At 42.9% G+C, this 23,846-nt stretch overlaps 1 protein-coding gene across 2 annotated transcripts in view; it reads left to right on the forward strand.

The window, feature by feature from the left end:
• lmf1 (lipase maturation factor 1) overlaps positions 1-23,846 on the forward strand; it is a 469,834-nt gene that overhangs the window by 348,699 nt on the left and 97,289 nt on the right. For both annotated transcript variants that reach the window (XM_068002920.1, XM_068002921.1), the window contains one exon: positions 12,052-12,219. In XM_068002920.1, the coding sequence (XP_067859021.1) occupies positions 12,052-12,219 (168 nt within the window). The remainder of the gene's footprint in view (positions 1-12,051; positions 12,220-23,846) is intronic.

The raw sequence follows: 23,846 nt of genomic DNA on the forward strand, positions 1-23,846 counted from the left end.
GTAAAATAACTCCCTAAATGAACACCACTGCTCATGTACCGTCTTACCCTTTAATCTATTTTCCCAGTCCACTTTAATCAATTCCGCTCTCATACCATCATAGTCTCCTTTATTCAAGCTCAGTACGCTTGTTTGAGAATCAACCTTCTCACCCTCTAATTGGATATGGAATTCAACCATGTTGTGGTCGCTCGTTCCAAGGGGATCCTTAACTAGGACATTATTAATTAATCCTGACTCATTACACAGGACCAGGTCCAAGGTTGCCTGCCCCCTTGTAGGATCAGTTACATACTGCTCAAGAAATCCATCCCTGATGCACTCAATGAACTCGTCCTCAAGGCTGCTCTGCCCAATTTGATTTGTCCAGTTAATATGATAATTAAAATCCCCCATAATTATGGCTGTTCCCTTATTACATGCCCCGACTATCTCCTGATTAATACTTCTTCCAGCAGAGTTGCAACTATTAGGAGGCCTATATACTACGCCCACTAATGTTTTTTTTCCCTTATTATTCCTTATCTCCACCCAAACTGTTTCATTATCTTGATGCTTTGTCCCAATATCATTTCTCTGTATTACAGTGATTCCTTCCTTTATTAACATAGCCACCCCACCTCCCCTTCCTTCCTGCCTGTCCTTCCTGATTGTTAAATACCCTGGCATATTTAATTCCCAGTCGTTGTCACCCTGCAGCCATGTTTCTGTAATGGCCACAAGATCATACCCATACGTAGTTATTTGTGCCGTTAACTCGTCCATTTTATTACGAATGCTACGTGCATTCAGATAAAGAACTTTCAAATCTGTTTTGTGACGCTTAGTTCCTGCTTTTTCCTTTTTTAACACTTTACCTATTACTCCATACCTTCTGTCCCTTCCTGTTACGCTTTCCTCTCTCTCCCTGCTCAGGTTCCCAACCCCCTGCCACTCAGTCGTCTGCGCAGAAGAGCCCTGCAAATACACCTACACCCACTCTGCAGTGACACAATGGGTGGCATCAGTGGTGGTCCTTTACAGTGATACCCAGGAGCGGGCATTATTGCACAAACCGGACAGGATTGGCGAAGACATGGCAGTAGTGATGCCAATATAATGTGTGATGTGAGTTGTTCTGAAATTCAATATAAGTAACAACCATGACAAACCCTCAAACACCCTTGTGCATCCCCTTCATGCTCACGACATGTTTGCCTTACTCTGCCTACTGCACATATGTGATGCATGCCCTGTGGCTGCAGCACAGGTGGTGGCAGGTTGAGTGAGGCTGGCCGTGAGAGAGATGCATGAGAGGGTGAGTATGGGATAGAGCCATGAGATTGTATGAGGATTGGGTTGCGTGGTAGTGGCGGGGTGAGTACTGGCGAGGTGAGTAGGTGCAGGTAAGATGAGGATGGGGTTTCAGTGGGTATGAGGGGTGATGTGACAGAGTAGTGTTGGCAGTGCAGAAGGAGATGTGGGGTGGGGGCAGTGATGTGGCAGGCGGAGTGTAGGGGAAAGACTACGTGTTCTCACTGTCGCTGACCTACTGAGGTCATTGGACCGCCTCCTGCACTGTGTGCAGGTGGGCGATATGTTGGTGGCGCAGGTGACCCCCTCTGTCACCTCGAGCCGGGCCTTCCTGGTGGCGGAGGCGGGCCGCTTCCTCCCGCCCGCCGGGTGGAAGATCTCTGTCCTCCCCCTCCTCCTCACCCCATGTATTGATACCTGGGGCGAGGCATCATTAAACTGGGAGCAGCCTTCATCCTGGGCTGCTCCATGCAGTCATCTTTGCTATTGGTTGCAGCATCTGTCAGTGGAGGACTGCCCCTTTAAATAGAGCGCCTCCAGCTGACAGATCTTACTGCGCATGCGCAGCCTGCCCGACGCGCAGATCAGCAGCGGGGAACCCGGAGGAGCAGGTAAGTGGATCCAATTAGTGGGTTGCCTGCTGCGATCGCGCGGGAAACCCACTAATTTCACCACGCCCGCTTGCCCATCCGCCGGGAACCCGCACCCCTGGTAAAATCGGGCCCATGGAGTTAGATCACAGATCAGCCATGATCTTATCAAATGGCTGAGCAGGCAAGAGGGGCTGAATGGCCTACTCCTGTGCCTATGTTCCTATTACAACAGTGACTACACTTCAAAAGTATTTAATTGACAGTAAAGCACTTTTGAACGTCCTTAGGTCGTGAAAGGTGCTATATAAAAGCAAGTCATTTCTTTCCTTTTATTACTAGTGTGGAATAATTTAAGAATATACACCTTTAACTGCTGGTTTATGAGCTTTGTCAGTTCTGTTCAAATTGACCTAGTTAGCTGATTCAATCATTCTTGGTTACAGGGAGCCTTCTGTGAATTGGGAGCTTTGATGAGTATATGGACCAGTCACTCCATCAGCAGTGTATTCTTGTGATAATTTTCTTTCAATGGAGAGATTGTCTTCAAGAAGTTTTTTTCTTTTCCTTTTGCTACTGGGGAAAAAAATCCCAGAAGCATCATGCATCATTTCCTCACAGTTATGTCTAGTTTCTGATGTGATTTATGCCATTCTGTTGTACATTTGTAAATTTTACAAAACTTTGACGAACAGCAGTTTTTCAGGAAGGCAATGCCCCTGTTAAAATGCACTTTATTGATTATTTATCTTTCTTACCAACTTTTGTGCAACCAACTCCTGAACATTCTGTGCAAGTCATTTTAGAATGCAGGTGCAATGGCAGTTTGCAGCAACCCAGGAGGAACGATCTAACTGCGGAGAACGATGCTGATGTGCTTTCGGAGCACAGTGGTGTAAACCAGGTTTCCTGAGGAACTCTTGAGTTAACTCTAGTGCAATGATGGGATCTAGGTTATAAAGCAATCAGGAGAATCATTGTAACAGTGAGAAAACCGACACAGTGCTGAGTGGATGCCCTCCGGAATAGAATCATACAGCATAGAAGGAGGCCATTCGGCCCATCGTGCCTGTGCTGGCTCTTTGGAAGAGCCATCCAATTAGTCCCACTCCCCTTCTCTTTCCTGTGCACCAGACATTTCCTGTGAGATGTTTCCAGCTATTTCAAGATATTAGATATGAAAAGAAAATCCTTAACTGCATTGGTTGTGAATTAGTCTTTCTGATAAGGGCCATATATTCTGTGCTGCTACTTGTTGTAGTTCCTTAGCTGATTATAACTCAAAGCAACCAACATCTTTAGCTATTATTCATGCATGTGCTTCCAAGAAATGCTTCAGAAATTTAAGGCTGTTCAATTTTTTTTGTAATATATTTCTAAAATGCTACTTCTGTTGGCTAATAACAAAGTGTCTGCAGAATATTAAAGGAATGACTTTATAATTGTAGGTCAAGAAGCCATTTGATTTTTATTATACCATCGAGATGCTATTTCACTATGATACAATAGCCAGATGTTCCTGTTTAAATCACACGATTACAGAACATCCGCACAGTATCAAAAGTTTGCAGCCTCTAGGGGTTCTCGGGATGGACAAAATTAATCTTTAGTTTGCCAGTAGGAGACTTCATCAGAAAAAAATTGAGGGGGATAGAAAGTGAGAATGTACACTACCTTCTAGAAAGCACTATGTCCGCAGTGATATATTTTCAAGATAAGTTATTATGCTTTTATGAATTAATGTCTCCTTTCACATATAAAAGGAATGATTTGAGTACAATTTCTGCCTCCATAGAAAGCTTTTTATGTACTCTATGAAAAGCTTAACACTCAAGAGGAAATCATCCCTGAAAGATAACCATTTGTCAGAAATAAGTCCAAGTACAGCAGATACTCCTTTGCTAAACAGACCTCTTGGGAGGCGTAAAGGAAGTCAAGGGCCAAGACTTCAGACACTTCGGGAAGAGGCTTCAATGCATTTGTCTGGAAATTTCTTCCTGTATAATGGTCTGCGTCCTTTTATTGTACTGAGAAGCTATCACCAGTCATGACTTTGAAAACACTGTGAAAGGCGTCCACCATTTCTGCAAACTGTTCAGTGAAAACAAGCAGCACTTTACAAGATTAAACGTAAATAGATTTTTAAGTAACATTTGAAGGACCTCACATCTACAAATAAAACAGAGGGGGAGAGAAAACTGTGAATGTGTTAGTAAGATATAACTCATTTGAAGGATCCTGATCACAGAATAAGCCATGAGGCCAACAACCCAAGATTAAATTGAATGCATTTAGATGTTATGCAGTAATATATAAAAGCCCATATTTCTTGCATCTCCATTATGAGTAACATTTTCCATCTAGAATTCCTACTTCAGATATGTTGGAGCCTCCTTTGAAGTTGGAGCTTAAATTACAATTGATAAGATTCTTTGTAAGAGTTATGATACCAGACCTACTACACCAGTATCATATGATGGGAAAGGAGCGTGTTTGTGTATGGAAACATATATAATCTTACGTCTAATGCACACCATGTCCCGTTCACCCATCACCCCTGTGCTTGCTGACGTACATTGGCTCTCGGTCTGGCAACTCCTGCATTTTAAAATTCTCATCCTTGTCTTCAAATCCCTCCATGGCTTCGCCCCTCCTTAACTCTGTAACCTCCTCCAGCCCGAGATCTCTGCAGTCCTCCAATTCTCGCCTCTTCTGCATCTCCGATTTTAATTGCTCCACCATTGGTGTCCATGCCTTCAGCTGCCTAGTCCCTAAGCTCTGGAATTCCCTCCCGAAACCTCTCTACCTCTCTCTCCTCCTTTAAGATGCTCCTTGAAACCTACATCTTTGACCAAACTTTTGCTCATCTGTCCTAATAAGTCCTTATGTGGCTACGTGTCAAATTTTGTTTGATTAGGCTCGTGTGAAGTACCTTGGGACATTTTACTATGTTAAAGACGCTATATAAATGCAAGTTGTTGTACATCAGCACGCCATTCCTGTCTACCAAACCCTACTTCCTCTTGTCACATTTTTTGTCACACTTTTGTCATCTTTTCCCATTATAGATTCCTATGTCCACATTTTTAACAGAAATGCCCCATCTAAACATGTAAGTGTACAAATGTCTTAATCTAAGAAGTCTGCCGCCCTTCAAAGTGTCAAAAATATAAAAGTAGAGAGACAATTTCTTTTGGAACCAGGAATTTACAACCAACTGCCAATCTGCCAACATCCCTGATCAACATCAATTAACTTCTAATTGACCTCAGGGTGCGCCTATTTGCAACAATTCCATGTTGTGGCCTAAAAGAAACAGGTCAGATAAACACAGCTGTATCAATAATACCTTATGCATCATATGGTAGAATACTCCTCTCATTATAAAACAGTTTATCATCTGATTTCCCTTCAGAAACAGCGGGAGATCTGCTAGTTTTAAAAAAAAATTGTAGTTAAACCAGAAAGGGTTAATTTTAAGTTTTCTGCATATTTTCCACCACTCCCCTTTGGATACACACCTCTTTGTGCCCAGGCTAACTCCCTTCAGTCAGGAGAGCAGGATGTTTCATTAATAACAGTAGTCAAATTAAGGTTCATGATCAACCAACATGATCCAAGGCAGGCCTATCTGCCAAGTCTCAACCATTTGGTTAAAAATATGATCTATCTTGACACAGCTCACTCCTTTAAAAAAAAATAAACATAACCCCATGTGTTTAAAGTGGGTATGCAATTTCTCTTTGTAATCATAAATCTCCAGTCCTAACATTTCCTCACAATGTTGATAGCTGTTTTCAAGGGTCAGATTCTTCAGTTTTTCCTGACCATTCATTCTAAAGTCAGGTTCATGAAAATGAGACTATTTCCAGAGAAACTCAGCATTGAATTTGAATCCCTTTCTTTTTAGCATTATGTCCTGCCCCCCCACCCCAGTTCATGGTTGGATTACTAGATACTTAACAGTAGCTCCGACTTGCGTGGGAGGAAGAGTCACCCAGGGCAAGTCCTACTTTGTTGAAGTGCATTTGACCTGTCAGCTAATTATGGGAGCAGATATACTCGAGTTGCCTGAAAATGTGGCTGTGAGAGAAAAAAAGAGAAAAATGTTCCAAATATTGTGTAAACTTAAAGCTTCTGTACGGTTGTCGTCATATTATGAGCCGGAATTGGCTGGAAACTTACGCCATAGTCATGGCGCATCTACAGCGCATGCCATTACCATTTCCAGGAAATTATGGCGTGAGGGAACCAGACCATTACTTGTGGCACGCCGAAATTTCCAGGGGACCCTCTCTGCCACGCCTCCATGAACCTCGCTGAATTCCAATGTTGTAGTTCCACCCCCCCCGCCCCTCATTAAATCAATGGCAATGTCCAATTTGCTGGATCAACACTACTTTGATCTCCGCTGCCACTTAGACTGAACCAGAATGGTACTGGTGACCTGACAATGGCCTGATTTATTGCTCCGACATCGACTTCCCTTAAACAAAAATGTCTTTTAGCTGAGCTTTGCCGATTTATTCAGCTAATGGCAAAAATAATTATCTCTCAGGCATACAAGCTGGCCAGAAAGTTTCCTGTTAAACGGAATTGAATTTTTGAAAGCCATTTAATGTTTGTATCGATTCACTGATCACTGGTCCCTTAACAGTATTGATCGCTAATTTTAACATAGAGTATCCATCCAAGTATGTGTTTAGAATCATAGAATCATAGAAAAGTTACGGAAGGAGGCCATTCGGCCCATCGAGTCTGCACCGGCTCTATACAAGAGCAATCCAGCTGGTCCCACTCCTCCGTCCTTTCCCCGTAGCCCTGCAAATTTTTTCCTTTCAAGCACTTATCCAGTTCCCTTTAGAAGGCAATGATTGAATCTGCCTTCACCACCCCCTCGGGGGAAACTTATGGCTTTCTTTTGGAATTCATGTTGATAAATACATTCAATTCCAATTCAATGGGATAGTGCGCCAGTAAATATTGTGGTGTGGGAATAAAAGGAAAATTGGTCCATTTAAAGATGACTATTAGAGACCATGCAGCTGCTTTGAATTTAAAGGCAGGAGTATCTGAGAAATGAATTATTAAATAATTGCTTCCTACAGTATCTTCCATTGAGTTTTTAATGGATTTCAACTGCAAAACACAGGACGCGTGCTTTGAAATAAATTTGTCCACTAACATCTGAAAACAATTACAATTTAGAAGCCTTTAATTATCTCGGGTACCTGCAGCCTCACTCGGCCTGCCCATATTACACCCAGGGATAACTTTACAAAACAAAATAAATAACCTGACTAACAGATTTGTGGTAAATTCTCAAAACGGGACTCACCAGTCGAGTAAGGGCTTTTATAAAGCAGCATTGAAAGCGACACTGTTCAAGTGATCATAATCGGAATTGACGGCATATGTTTGTCAATGGCTGCGTCGCTCCCGAATTACCACTGTCCTTGCTGTAGTGTATTCTGATGAGCTCTCCTGCAAATTTTGGCGTAAATTTGTGACTGGAGAATGGGCAGTCAACTTATGGCATTCGAGGCCAAAAAGATGTATGGCAACACCCATTTCTTCACAAATGCACAACACAATGGCATAAATCTCATGGAAACACATCACCATGACACTTGGACGGGACACCATTGTGTGAAAATGGTGTACCTTTCTCCTGACTCTTTTCTCTCCACAAACTAAAAAGATTTGACCAATGGTTTTTCATGAGGTTTGAGCAGTGACTCAGTTCTGACCTACAGATATGCAATGTTGTCAAAGTTTGATTATCTGTTTATTTTCGAAGTAACTTGATTTTCTTTCGCTCCTTGCAAATGATCTATCGCAATGCATGCTCTCCATCTGTAAGGGCGGAGAAGTGCGAATCATGAATTACTGCTGAATCGGCAACCCTGCAGTTCCAAGATCAGTAATAGATACTGTTTGAGCAGAATGGGTCAGATATGATATATTCCCTCTCATTCTCGTCCTTTCTCCAAAGTGCTACGTTTAATAGAGGTTTTTAAAATTTCTGTGTGGGCACACTTCCTCGGAATCCCTACAAACACTGATGTGCCACTAGGGGACCCCTTATCCTGACTTCCAAAAAAACCCCCACACAATTTCAGTTGTTCAGCTACTCCTGTAAAACATTTTCTTAACGTTAGTATACAGCAACATAAATAATGGGGGTGATTTTAGGAGGCAAATGCGGGTGCGTTTGGGGCTCCGAAAATTGCGGAAATCCTGTTCGGGTTTGGAGCCGGCTCCAGCCCACCGACCTCCGAGTTTCCCAGGGACCCACCCGTGTGCGCACAGGCGACCCGAAAACGGAAGTCCCGCTGACAATTAAAACCGGCGGGTTGTCGGTTAAAGAGCCAAATGTATCTCATTGAGGTACTTAAGGCACTTTACCTGTGACAGATTAAGTAGTTAGCAAGATTTTTAACTTACCTGGGCTGCTTGCCCACCGCTTCTGATTCACGCCCGATCTTCCCCTCTTCCTCCCCCCAAGTCTTCCATTCTCCGTCCCCCCCCCCCCCCCCCCCCGTCAGTCAGGCTGGCTGCCGAATGCGAAACTCGGAGAGGACGTTAATCACTATCAATCAACGTGCAATCTCGTTGGAAACGGTAAGTTTGCTTTATTTGGGTTTGCCACACCCCCAATCGCCCCCCTGCTGCCATCCTGCCTCCTCGCTAATATCGGGGCCAATGTGTTAGTAAGTCAACAAATACAGAAATCTGTTGATGTCACAAACCACCTGGACACTCCCTGGAGACCCTAGTTTGAAAACCTGTGCTCCAGTAGACTGGTGGAAACATCCCCATATGAGGAAAAGATAATTTGAATAATGAGTAACCCTGGGAATCAAATCCATGTTTTTTTGGTTGAGATTTGAGTGTACAATGGCTTAAGTGATTTTTCTACATTGAAGGTGTATATAAATGAAGTTGTTGCTGTTGAAGTACAAGGGTGCAGATTCAGTATTAACCAAAGTATGATAAGTTCACTGACACCGAGATTTTTTTTTCATTCTTGGGACATGGGCATCACTGGCAAGGCCAGCACTTATTGCCTAGTTGCACTTGAGCAGCTGGTGGTGGTGGGCCTTCTTCTTGAACCGCTGCAGTTCATGTGGTCCCGCAATGCTTTTAGGTAGGGAGTTCCATGATTTTGACCCAATGCCAAAGAAGGAACGGCGATACATGTCCAAGTCTGGACGGTGAGTGACTTGGAGGTGATGGTGTCCCCATGCACCTTGCCCTTAAAGAGTCCAGTTGGTAAAAAAATGCAAAGCGGCATTGTATTAGAGACTTTCTAACATCTACAACACATTAAGATCTTATCCACAAGTTGATATTAATGGGCTTCAACGTGACTGACAAACATAATCTAGGATACTTAATGTTTCCGAAAGGTGATGGGAAAATAGCTTATTTTTTTTAAGAGAACGAAAAATTATGCGAAGCCCTAGTCTTCACCCCTCTCTATCTCTGTAACTTCCTCCAGCCCCACAAACCTCCGAGATCTCTGTGCTCCTCCAATTCTGGCCTCTGGCACATCTCCGATCTCCTTTGCTCCACCATTGACGGCCGTGCCTTCAAATGCCTAGGTCCTAAACTCTGGTATTCCCTCTCTAAACCTCTCCGCCTCTAAACCTCCTCGCCTCTCTACCGCCTCTCCTCCTTTAAGTCGGACTTAAAACCTATCTCTTTGACCAAGTCAAAAAGACAAGTCACCAGTCCTAATATCTCTTTATGTGGCTCAGTGTTAAATTTTGTCTGATGACACACCTGTGAAGTGCCTTGTGACATTTTGCTATGTTAAAGGTGCTGAATAGATGCAAGTTGGTGGTGTTGTTCAGCAATAACCATTTTTCTGACCATTGTCTCTGTACTTCCAATTTCAGCTGAAGCCTTTTGCACATTGAACAATTCCATTGCAAAATCTACAAAGTGACTGAAGTGAAACATAATAATTTGTGATGTCCAACTGAAGGAATTGTAACCTGCAGATTGTGGCATCACAATAAGTGAAAGCTGGCTGTGTCTGACACCGCAGAAACATTGAATTGCTTCCCCTCAGGAAATGCCTCAAGAAGCATTTCAAACACATGCGCCTCGCTGACCTGGGAAGTAATAATTCTGTGACCCTTACCCAGTGCAATTGGTGAACTTCTAGCCATATCTGGCTGCTTCCTGCATTGGTCTTGGAGGAGGAAGGAAGGATGCGGTAGTGTCCTCAGGGGGGAATCAGTGCTCACTAATACAAATACAAGAACTAGTTTATTAATTCCAGGTTGTGCAGAGATTATTATCACTCTGTTTATTGGCAATGAGGATATACTTTTGCCATACAGTATGTGAGGAAAATGGACATGTCGGAAGTAAACACATGTAACCCAAGTTAAAAATATGTTAAGTGCATCTTCTACTTCTGATGTCCTTTGTCATTTCCCCAACCTTCTGAAAGTCATCCTTCAGAATTTCGTGTTCATACCAGCTAGGTAGTCTATTAGAGAAATACTACTAAAATATCAACGGCCTCTGAATAACTATTTAAAGTTCATGGTTTTTCTTTCCAAAATTAACCAATTGATATTGTAGAAATAATTCTTTTGCATCTCCCCTAACAACAAAAAAGGTTGCAATTGTCAGGGACAATTAATGTTCTTGAATGACGAAATAATCCCTGACTCCATGCACTTCTTTAATTCAGTAATTTCTTTTTGCTTATGATTTCCCTAGCAGCCTTGCAAGAGCTAATGAAACTGATCATACTTGGTTCAAAGTTCTTGCATGCTACTATCTAATGAGTATTTTAGTACCACTATGCTGCCACTATGAAAAATCAAAGTTAGTGACTCTCCCTTTCCCCCGTTCCAATTCTTACCGTTACACATTTAACTTTTTTATGTTCATTTTGGTGCTGTGTATCGACTCCAGACTGGTGATGGTGTAGTATTGTTCAATTTGCATTGACGTATCATTCACAAAAATGTTTGGCAATGATTGCCTTAATTCAGAATCTTCTACTTCACCATTACTCCTGGATTGCCTATATTCTTAGCACCGTAGTAGAAATGGAAATAAAAGGAGAAAGGATCGAACAAATAGCAAATTTTACTGTTTGAGATCCTGGGTCATAGAATATCACTCATACAGCCTGACTTGCCTGGCATCCCTATATAGGTTCTTCTCCTCTTCCAGACGTGTCCAATATGGGGATTCCCATTGAGAAACCCATTGGTATGAATGGTGTTGCTGGGGTAAAAACATGAATAATTTACATTACTTGAAATGAAGGACATTGCATTGTGGTGAATGTTTAATGTTGCTGATGGGTCCATGTCAGCTTTGTGACACCCTGGACCACAATCAGATCCTACCATTGGTCCATTTCCACCTGTAATGATAGTTCCCTGTTCCTCCACCCTGAGTATTTAATCCCAACCTCTGGCCTGTTCTCTCTCCCAGGTCCATCCTGAGTGCTGTGGCTTTGTTCCATTAACTCTTTCCCACAATTGTCCACCCCCTAGTGCTCTGGCTCCACTTCCTCTCTCACAGTAGTTTTAGGAGCAACCCTCCCCCTACCATTCTCTGTGGTTCCATAAGCACTTCCCCCCCCCCCCCTCCCACCCAACCTCTCATGGGCCCAAGTGGAGGAGGCACAGTGGGCAAGTTTTAGGCAGGCAGACAGCTTTGCTCATCTTTGCAACCTGAAGACCACCTGATTTGCCAGGTGCACCTGGATTAGCGCTCAGGAAATCAGTTGACTTATCCTGTGCCCCCTCTTACAACAGAGCCCTGCTAAGCTCCTAGCCCCAGTGCTGGCAATACTCCTCTGTCCCCAAGCACAAGGAGAAGATAAGGCCTCCACCTGAAGATTCCAAGTTGCTGCCCAGACTTGAGCTACAGTTTCCCTCTCGCACAAGTGTTGCAGCAGCTCACGTATGCGCCAGAGAAGAGAGACAAGGTTTTATTTTAAATGCAGGAATGAGGTGTACAGGCTATGTGAAAAGGCATTAGTAATATCAAAGGTCAGTATTTTCCATAATTCATTTCATAGTTTGGTTCTGATTTCAATTTTCAACATCTTGAAGAACACGTAAACTGAAACCTGTTTGCTCATCTCTGCTAATTGGCAATTTTTTTATTTTGTTCTGTGTTGCAGACTCAACCTGTGCCTAATCCTATTGCTTATTACATGCATCGATCTCCATGGTGGTTCCACAGTTTTGAGGTTCTTGCCAACCATTTTATTGAGCTTATTGTGCCCTTTTTCCTATTTGTTGGACGCCGGATGTGTGTAATCCATGGAATTCTGCAGATTCTTTTCCAGGTAGGATTGCACATTTACTACCAGTTCTACTAATCAGTTCTCATGTTGTTATTGCTACAATAATCCTCAGAAGAAAAAAAATTAAGGTTAGAAGTGTCCTGGTTAGCCAATTACTGTCTTGCTATCTTAGTATAATTTGCAATTGCCCAGTGTGTACTTGGGTTTTGTTTCCAATGCAATTTTCTCATTTCTTTTTCCAATTTCTCACCTCCTCCCATGAAGTGGTGGCTCTTGTTGGGTTATGATTCTACGGACATTGGTAGTCCACTATTACCTCACCCAAGTGGCTGTTCTTCATGTTGTGTGAGTACAGTGAGTATTGGCAGGTTGCTGTGGGAACCCACCGCAGTCGAGCCTGATCCTGTGCTCGCTGTACCTGCGTACTTTCCAGCAGGGAGTCAATGGGTAGCAATGGGGAACCGGAGCCCTGGTTGACTTTTCCCTCCCCGTTAAAGGGCACTATGGCCAATTCTACTGCCCAACTGGGATACTTGCTGAGAACAGATAGCTCAGCACAGACTGGGGATCAAACTTGTAACTTTTTGGACTGAATGGGCCAGCACTCTGGGGAGTGTCATTATGCATTAGGCTGCTGGGAGGATCCTCAGAGCAGTTTATATATATATATATATATAAATAAATAAAAATAATATTTATATACATATATAATATAATATTTATCTTTCGGATGAGCCATTAAACTGAGGCCGTGTCTGCCCTCTCAGGTGGACGTCAAAGATCCCATGGCACTATTTCGAAGAAGAGCAGGAGAGTTCTCCCCAACAGCCAAATGCATAATGACACTCTCCAGAGTACTGGGCCATTCAGTCCAAAAAACTACAAGTTTGATCCTCTGTCTGCGCTGAGCTATCTGTTCTCAGCAAGTGTCGTAGTAGAACTGGCCACAGCGCCCTTTAATGGGTAGGAAAAAATCAACCAGAGCTCCGGTTCCCGATTGCTATCCATTGACTCCCTGCTGGAAAGTATGCAGATACGGCGAGGATAGGATCAGGCTCCACTGCGGTGGATCCCCATGGCAACCTGCCAATACTCACTGTGCTCACACAACGTGAAGAACAGCCACTTGGGTGAGGTAATAGCGGACTACATTTATTCCTCAACCAACATCACCAAACAGATTATCTGGTCATTTTCACATTGCTGTTTGTGGGACCTTGCTGTGTGCAAATTGGCTGCTGCGTTTCCTACATTACAACAGTGACTACACTTCAAAAAGTACTTCATTGGCTGTAAAGCGCTTTGGAGCACCCTAAGGTCGTGAAAAGCACTATACAAATGCAAGTCTTTCTTTTTATATAGCACTGAGCTACATTTACTGCTTCTCAACTGTCTGTCGCTCAATAACAACAGCCGTTACATTAAGCTTACCAGCTGTGAGAAAACTCAAAATTTTTTTTCTATCTTTCTTTTGCTCCATGTAACATTTTACATCCAAACAGTGTCAAATTACTGATGGTAAGGGCAGAAAGAAATCAAACTGTGTCCAGAGTTTCTATGCCAAGAATCCCAAACTTTTGTGTTACATTTTTATATTAAAGGACTGCCTCCTTATCACATCTGTGGTCGTGTGTTTTGGTTATGAAAGATGCCATTTTCAAACTAAATCCATAAATTTTGCTATCAGCTGTTCACTGGCAAATGCACTTGGGATATGTGAACTGACTGAAGCTCAGTGGAGTGCTTCAGTTCCACAAAAATAAAGGAGAGTTCTTTTCTACATGGGATAATGCATGTAATAGGAACATTAGGAGCAACAGTGGGCCATTCACCCCCTCGATCCTGCTCCGCCAATCAATCAGGTCACAGCTGATCTGCACCTCAACTCCATTTACCCGTCTTTGCTGAATATCCCTTGATAACCTTACCTAACACACATCTATCGATCCCATTCTTGAGAGTTCCAGATTTCTACTACCCTTTGTGTGGAAAAAGTGCTTCCTGATTTCACTCCTGAATGGCCTAGCTCTAATTTTAAGATTATGTCCCCTTGTTCTTGATTCCCCTACCAGAGGAAATAGATTCCCCATATCTACCCTATTAAATCTTTTTAGCATTTTAAGCACCTCGATCAGATCACTCCTCAATACTCAAGGGAATACAAGCCCATAGTCATTTCAGAATTTGTAGCTTTTTTTTGATATCTTGCTGTTAAATTGACTGGATAACACTTTTACTCTGTACTTGTCCAACAGGTTGGGAGTGCCCAGAACTTATGTTAGTGGTGTTCTTTTCATGTTTCTTTTGATGCACTGTACTTTGTCTCAAAAACTGCCTGAGGATCCGCAATAACATATACATTAGCACATTGTTAAAATCCTACCTTTAGATCTATTTCAGTGGCTAGTGTGAAAGATTTATGAATCTGCTGTTTGTTGTCTTAATTCATAGTCTTGTTGCCATGTGATAGGCCATTTAGGTGACTGTAGCTGTATGACTGTACTTATCAGTCCCATCGTGCACACTGGAATGGGCCTTGCATTGTACAGAAAGAACAGCGTTTGCTGTTCTATGACCATTTGAAGAATAATTTGGGCCAAACATGGAGCATTATTGGCTTCATTGGAGCACATTTTCCTGGTCCTGTGCTTGGAGGGAAAATTGGGTGTGCTCGTCCTCACCTGAATTTCCTGTATTCTCCGTGCCTAGCTGATCCAATTCACCCAGGAAAATCCAATGCATTCCGTATGTCCTGAGCAAGAATTGAAAACTGTTGTTAAGCAGTGGTGAAAATGAACATTATTGAAAGTAAACTGTTGTAATCTGAGAGAAAATTATACTTCTGTATGTTGTGAATTGTTTGCCTTTTTAAAAAAAAATCCTGAAAATCAATATAGGGAGATACTAGCTTTAACTGAAAATATCTTTCTGTCCATCCGTCCATTCATTATGTGTGTGTGTATATATATATATATATATATATATATATAAACTTTACATCTAGCATATAACTATGACACAAACATTGTCACATAAGAAAAGCCACGATTGTCTCAAATTTCTCACACCCAATCATAATTGCTTCAAATTTTCCAGGAATCGGCCAAGAAACATTTTAACGTTTACTCCACTGCCTCTAAACACGTCACTTGCAAGCTTCTTTCCAAATCCTTTCAGTGGCCAACTTGCTTTCTCACTGCCGCTGGCTTCTAAAGCAGCACATCCTACGATTCACGGCGAGCAACATCATCAGAGATCTTTTAATAATATCCAGAACCATCGCATTTTAGAATGCCCCATTTAAAGGCCGCATTAGTGAAAATTTAAATGTATTACAATCATTCTCAGCCTTTGCTAATGATTTCCACATTCATAGAGTCTTTGCAACTTAAAGATGTCCAATAAATTTCTATTTTTATTTGAGGTGATAATTCTCATAATTCCACCTATAGTCGCTGCTAAAGGTTATACCGACCAGTCTCGGTGAGTACTTGTTGCGTCCAGATGATGGCTCAAGGCTTTGAGAAAGCCATCAATACAATCAAGTGATCCTTTTAATCCTTGTCCCTCGATAACTGGTTTTGTTGAGGTTACATAGGATTGTTATATGCTAATTCATAGGCAGCACTAGCTAAGGGATGGTTTTTGGGCAATGGCAGTCCTTCAGCTATTTGCCCAAGTGGTCATTTCTTTATGAGTGAACCATGACACTGAATGCTGACGAGCTGTTTGGCCAGAGAGGATTTCGAAGCTGAACTCAATGTTTGGCCTTCATGTCCATACAGTCACATTTTCTCGCAGGAGCCCTTGGATACCGTTCAGGAAGAGGAAGCCCTTTGCTGATTTTTCTCTTTGTAGCTTAGGTGTGCTGAAGCCAATTTTGTGCCCCAGCTAATACCAGTTAATTCAGTACTGACTGTTCTGTATGGTTCAGTACTATGCTAATTGTACATTTACTCACTTAGCTATCGGGGCAGGTACTCAGGCAGCACTTCCCATTTGGCCCAACTGCTGGAGAGTTAGTGGATTCCAATAGGTTTTATTCACAAATCCTGTGCTCCCAGCATGGAGCTTCACTCAACAGGAGCGCAGGTCGGACAATCAGTGCTAAGTTGTTATAACCCTACACCTGACCTGCACTCCCATTTAACGAGCTGGGAGCCCAGTATTGCTAATCTTTACCCCTCCATTTGTACAGTTACCATCTAGGGGTGATTCTTTGATCTGACGCTACCAACAGGGAGCAGTGCTCACAGGGAGCACACCTCGGCAAATAGCAGATGTCAGTCCTGTAATTTTCCATTCATTAATCTTAAAGGATGGAAAATCCTGGGTTATGCACCCATGATCTCCCAGGACTGGCTCCCTGCAAGCACTGGCCCTCTGGACGCGCTGGATTGTAAAATCACCCTTTATATGTTGCCTATATCTTGTCCAGAATGATGACAGCTAGTTAGCCTTATACAATACTTAAAAGAACTGCACATGTTAATATGGGAGATAAGGCATCCAAATGCTATCTTTGGAATTGATGGGTGAAATATTCAATTGTATTTTTATTACTCCCCAATGGACTGCTAATCTCTTAATAAGTGATGTCTGGAGTGGATACTTTTGAAAGCTAGTGGCGATCGCAGGGATCATTGGTTAGGCTTTGTTAATGTGCATTAGTAAAGTGAAGAACTGTGATTTCACGAAACATGACCTCACTGCATAACTCACACCTGCAATATTATTGATGAAAAGAAAAATCACAAGGATACCTCTTTATCAAACATGCCCTGGAGGAAAGTGTCACTCAAACTAGTTGCACTACACTTAGAATATCTTCTCCATTCTTTACTTGGTCAAAGTAGTCTTTTACTGCAATAAATATACAATTGATACCAGTGAAAAAGTAACGTTGGATGGAAAGGTTTCATGGTTAGTTGTAGGAGAGGGAAACACGCTCATAATTAATGAAACTGAGGAGAGAAGGTAAGAAAGCCAAAGTGACAGGAACTTCAGTACTAAAGATGTTACAGTGACTGATGGATTATGCTGTGTTGATCTCTGTATTCTGTTACATCTATCCAACCTTGCCTGGAGATAAAAATCTACCCTTTCACATGTTGTGATTTTCTCAAAGACTCGGCCCATACTTTGATGCGCCAATCTTGTTTTTGTTTTTTTTCCCCAGTCATGAAGAACGACTAACAATCGAGTGAGACAAAACTTAATTCTTAGGGCATTAATCACAGGGCGATCTCTTAGTATTTCTGCAGCTTGGACCTCAGGGTCTGTATGTTCAATAATTCATTGGTGGACTTGAAAAGCTATTTCCAGATTGCTATTACCCTAGGGGAGTCCCACAGTAAGTGCAGTAAGGTTCCTGGGAAGCAACCCTATATCTCATGTGCATCTTTCCTCTTTCCCCTACTTAAACCGTTCAGTAAACCTTATTGAGAGCTGTGCAAAGCTGTGTTCAATCTTACGGTGAATCTGTTAAAGGTGGGCATTCCATATGGGTATCTGTTGAGACTTTTTTTCCACATAATAAACATGTTATGAATGTGGCTCTTATTGTATCAAGTAAGGATTTTAATATGTTGTAATATGTTGCTCCTCACTATTTGTTAGAGGATAGTAACAGCACCTCTTTCCTTCTGTTAGATTCAAGGGATGTATGGAACAGTTGGTATTTAAAGAAGGTTTGGGGATCAAGTGAAATTGATTTAGAAGATGTACAAATGTAATTAAAGTCTCTCCTGCGAATAAGTCTACAACACATGTATTGCCAACCTAGGCCCAACCATCTTAAGCTGCTTCATCAATGACCTTCCCTCCATCATTAGGTCAGAAATGGGGATGTTCGCTGATGATTGCACAGTGTTCAGTTCCATTCGCAACCCCTCAAATAATGAAGCAGTCCGAGCCCGCATGCAGCAAGACCTGGACAACATCCAGGCTTGGGCTCATAAGTGGCAAGTAACATTCGTGCCAGATAAATGCCAGGCAATGACCATCTCCAACAAGAGAGAGTCTAACCACCTCCCCTTGACATTCAATAGCATTAACATCGCCGAATCCCGCACCAACATCCTGGGAGTCACCATTGACTAGAAACTTAGCTGGACCAGCCATATAAATACTGTGGCTACGAGAGCAGGTCAGAGGCTGGGTATTCTGTGGCGAGTGACTCACCTTCTGACTCACCAAAGCTTTTCCACCATCTACAAGGCACAAGTCAGGAGTGTGATGGAATACTCTCCACTTGCTTGGATGAGTGCAGCTCCAACAACACTCAAGAAGCTCGACACCATCCAAGATAAAGCAGCCCGCTTGATTGGCACCCTATCCACCACCCTAAACATTCACTCCCTTCACCACCGGCGCACAGTGGCTGCAGTGTGTACCATCCACAGGATGCACTGCAGCAACTCGCCAAGGCTTCTTCGACAGTATCTCCCAAACCCGCGACCTCTACCACCTAGAAGGACAAGAGCAGCAGGCACATGGGAACAACACCACCTGCACGTTCCCCTCCAAGTCACACACCATCCCGACTTGGAAATATATCGCCGTTCCTTCATCGTCGCTGGGTCAAAATCCTGCAACTCCCTTCCTAACAGCACTGTGGGAGAACCTTCACCACATGGACTGCAATGGTTCAAGAAGGCGGCTCACCACCACCTTCTCAAGGGCAATTAGGGATGGGCAATAAATGCCGGCCTCGCAGCGACGCCCACATCCCATGAACGAATAATAAAAAAACCTGGGACCAAACTATCAAAATAATTTGACTTACAAGTTTTTTCTTTTGCGGTGAAGTAGACTGAAAAGCGATGTTTCATGTAGTCTGGTTGTATAATAAAGTTTGTAGTTGATGTTATCTTAGTGAGCTATAGGGTTAGCCATTAGAAGTCCACAAGGCCAACCAAACAACGGAGATACAGATGTTACACAGAGGCCATTTTTTTCTCATTGCACAGTTAGCTTGGTAGAGTTTCTGAGATTGAGGAACAGCAGAGTAGCTCTCAGATGACAGAACATGTCTCTATGCTTCCAGTTCGGTGGTGACATGCAACGATTCCGTGGGTCCGACTGCAGCAGTGCTCACCAACTGCTAAGAAGGATCAATCATGGAATCATACAGCACAGAAGGAGGCCATTCAGCCCCTTATGCCTGTGCCAGCTCTTTGAAAGAGCTACCCAATTAGTCCCATTCTCCTGCTCTTTCCTCATAGCCCTGCAAAAGGCCCTTCTGTCTGTTCCAGACCAATAGCAACTATGGTTTTGGCAGTACTTTCTCAGGGAGCGTACAGCTCATATATGTTCATTCACAGATAATGTTTTCTACTGGCTTGGATATGCAACTGGCTTTTAAACTGTGGAGGGACAAGGTAGGGATGCTCTGTGTCCAGAACAATGTATTCTGAACTCAGTCTGGATCTAAAACTACAACTTGATCCATGCCCACCTAGGTAATGGGGGGGGGGGGGAAGGGGGGGAAGGGGGTGGCGGGGGGGGGGAATCATAGCAGGAGCCACCAGATGTAGATGGAGGTGACATTTTGTTCATTTTATCTTTAGCTATGACAGCAATTGAGAACCAGATTGAGAACGTCAGTGTTATTTAGAGAACCAAGTCCTGTCTCCTCATAACCTGTATTGTACTTTGCACTTTATAGTAGATAATGGAAGCTTGCTGAATGGGGAATGAAAAAGTCTTCTATAAAAATTAAATATGGATTGCAGATTTCATGAACCTTTTAACTATTTGTGTTGTGGTGTGCAAGCTACCTGTGAAACAAATTGCTGAAACTATGAATGTGTTGGAAAAAGGCTTGAGTTCTGCTTTATAGTTTAACATTAATAATAATCTGCATCACAAGACTCAGAAATTGTGTTTATTTTATTCTGTCTTGATACTTTCACTGCTCCCGACTAATTCCCCGAGGGAAAATTAATCACTTGAGGGCCTGCTTTGTTTAATGTGTTTCCTGATAACTTTGACTAATTATCAACACAGCCTGTGGAATAAACAGATCATTGCAAATGTTGCACTAATGCCATTGCATAGCATTTAAACGGCCTCTCCAACTTGGTTTCAGTAACCTTTTTGCTAATTTCAAAGAGAGGAGATTATAGTGTAGGTCTATACTTAACCACAGAGTGTTGTTCCTCTGGGTACCTCAAAAATGGCCACTCTTCACAGGTCACCTTAGACAGTGAGTATCAAAAGGCTGTTCAACCATAAAGACCATCACAGCTGAGGCCAGTCACGTTCTCGCCCAATAACTCTGGTTGACTTTTTCTTCCATAGCTCAGGAGGGTTGAGGCCAGTTGTAGTTGTAGCCCTGGTTGACATCAGCTTTCCCAAAAAGACCAAGAATCCACTTTATGTCCTTCTGATGCAGCTTGGTACCCCACTGACTAATCTATCAGGAGAGTTCTTTTAACACCTATTTAAGGGAAACCGCAATATATTTTTTAAAAACGTTATATAATTACAAATGAAATTACCTGCATTCTGTTGCGAACCATTGGTGCAGTGTCATGGAGAATCGAACCTGTCACATTCCATCATTTACTTTAGGAGACATTACTGCTTATTCTGGGAAAGATTTTCGCTATTAAGGCTCACAAGGTAGCTAAGGCGATATAATTCTTCCCAGAATGCATTGTGTGAGAAAGAAACAATGGTGTGTCCTCCAATACTGAATACATTAAATAAGTACAATTAGTGTTTTTTTTAACTTATTGAATGACATAAGAACAGGTTGCACTCAAAGCTGACTAACTAGGATATATGTCTCATGGAATTGGCCATGGTGGTTGGTGAGAACACAGTTAAATTGTACCGGGGCATCAGGAAAGAAGTGAGATTTCTCATAGTTTAATGCAACACTGACTCAGCAAAAGTTGACAGCAGAATTTTTCCACCACACCTAACTGTGTGCTTCAGAGAACTAAGCAAATGATTTTTTTCTTCTGACTAACTTACCTTTCTTAATTCATAGACCATAGAGTAGATGTTCTGACCCTGGTTATGGGTATCAGAATGGTTAGCTGCCGGTGCAAAGCTAGCCAAAAGCGCACTGACTGCCTGCAACTTTTTCCGGGACCAGCTCATTTGAATAATTAGCATGATCTCAGCATAGTTTTGGCCTTGCGATGGGAGCGAGCCAATGGGGAAGGCAGTAGATCTGGTTGACAGCTCAAACTGAAGTGGATGTGGCTACTTAAAGATAAGTGGCTGCATATGGGGGTAGATATAGCCTTTATACAGGCTCAAAATGGATTTTAAATATTTGTCAACCTTTTACCAAGCCTATGAGTTGAGAAAAGAACTGCCAGGCAAAAATAAACCCAGTATGGAGGCACAAAACAGAGTTTGTGAGCAAGTGACAGTGTGGCGCAGCATGTGACAGCATGTTTGGCTGGAGAAGTAGATGTATTGCTGCAGGAGGTTGGGTGAGAGTAGGGCTGCTCTCTTTGGCGCTCCAGGGCATCCTCTGCAGAGGACGGCAATGTACCATGCCTTTCAGGAGGTGACGGCCACGCTCAACAATCTGAATAATACCAGCAGGACCTGCGAAGAGTACTGGAAGAAGGTGGCACACTTTAAAGGATGTGCCAAGATAAGATTACACAGCAGTACTGCTTACCATGTCAAAGGCCAAAAATCAGGCCACAAAATATTACTCGTCAACTTGTTTCACGTTTACTGCTTACCCAAGGTATGCCTTCACACAACCTAACAGTTGCATCACACACATTCCCATACTTAAGCAGGACACTCGTTCAAGATGTAATGTATGATTGATGGCCTTGTCACACTCACATCTTACAAATGCTTCACACTTCAAATCATTGTAACACGACCTTGCTGTATGATGCATGGTCACTTACTGACACACATGTTGGCCTGCCAACTCTTAAAGGCCAGAGTCATGTGCCCATTTTCTACGTACAAGTAGCATTATGAGTGAGGAGGCCTCCCCCAAGAATTAGGAACAGGAGTAGGCCATACAGCTCCTCGAGCCTGCTCCGCCATTCAATAAGATCATGGCTGATCTTCTACCTCAACTTCACTTTCCCACCCTATCACCATATCCCTTGATTCCCTTGGTGTCCAAAAACTTTCATCGAGCAACATTCTGTGCCACAAAATGAAGTATATAGAAGTAATAAATATTTGAAAGTGCAGTTACAAATTAATCAGTACATTGGATCATCTTGTTCTGGTTTTGTGCTAACCTTTCACGATCCACACAAACCTCCGAGTATCTCGTTTTGCTGGTCTAAGATTTTTTTATTGTTCTCACACACCAGTCATGGTGGTCAGAGATTAAGCCATCAGATTAATCTCCTTATTGATTATTATTATTATTATTAAGGGGAAATCTCTGCTTAAATTTCTTCCCTGTACTCCCTTAGGAACCAATGGTCAGGAAGCCAGTGAAACAGCTTGCAGCTGACTGAAGGAACCGGTTCAGTTGGTGGGTGCTACCCGCTCCACCACATTGACCCAACTGGGGTCAATATCATCTTCATTCCTAGATGCTAATCAGGAACTATTAGTGTTCGAACTCACTTACTTGTAGTTACAAGTGAGAAATCTAATTGGCAGCTCTGAATTGGAATCTAGGAAATTAAAAAGATGCTAATCCCCATTACATTTTTAAAAATTCATTCATGGGATGTGGGCATCGCTGGCAAGGCCAGTATTTATTGCCCACCCCTAATTTCCGTTCAGAAGGTGGTGGTGAGCTGCCTTCTTGAACCACTGCAGTCTGTGTGGTGAAGGTTCTCCCACAATGCTGCTAGGTAGGGAATGCCAGGATTTTGACCCCGCGACGATATAGGGACGGCGATATATTTCCAAGTGAGGATGGTGTGTGACTTGGAGGGGAACATGAAGGTGGTGATGTTCCCATGAACCTGCTGCCCTTGCCCTGCTCGGTGTAGAGGTCGCTGGTTTGGAAGGTGCTGTCAAAGAAGCCTTTGTGAGTTGCTGCAGCGCATCTTGTAGATGGTACACACTGCAGCCACGGTGCGCTGGTGGTGGTGGGATTGAGTGTTTAAGGTGGAGGATAGGGTGCCAATCAAGCACCTTGACATTGGAGACGCATTCACTGACTTGATCTGAGGTCGACATCATTAAAGCTACTGCACTGTCATCCTAATCTGAAGTAATCAAGCCTCCTTAGGGAGGTGAGATGGCAAATGCCAGCAGTTTGGAGATGGTGTAAAGTACTTTACAGCAATGCCTTCAAATATTTCTGTGTGGCGTCAGCCCTGAAAATGTTAACACAATCTCAGGGGAACCCTTGTCCTAACTGGTGAAAGATAATGTTAGCTACCCAAAGGAAAACAGCACTGTAATTGCAGAAAATTGCTCTTATTAACAGACAGCAACAGAGACAAGAGCCTCCCCCCACCCCATAATAACAGGGGGACGGGTAGGGAGCGGGGGTGAGATTTAGCAGCCGTGAAATACGGGTTCCCCGGAAGTCCTGACGAATTCAACGGCAGGACCTGTTTTAAATTTTTCAAATCAGTTTCCCGCCTGCTGCCAGCCAGAGAGAGAGGCTGGCTGTTGGGCGGGAAGGCCCTGCGGCACCAGGTCGCAGCTGGGGAGCGGAGGGGAAGGAGTGAGAGATCATGGGTCATTGAGGAGGAGAT

Source organism: Heptranchias perlo, chromosome 22, assembly GCF_035084215.1.
Source record: "Heptranchias perlo isolate sHepPer1 chromosome 22, sHepPer1.hap1, whole genome shotgun sequence".
Lineage (NCBI taxonomy): Eukaryota > Metazoa > Chordata > Chondrichthyes > Hexanchiformes > Hexanchidae > Heptranchias > Heptranchias perlo.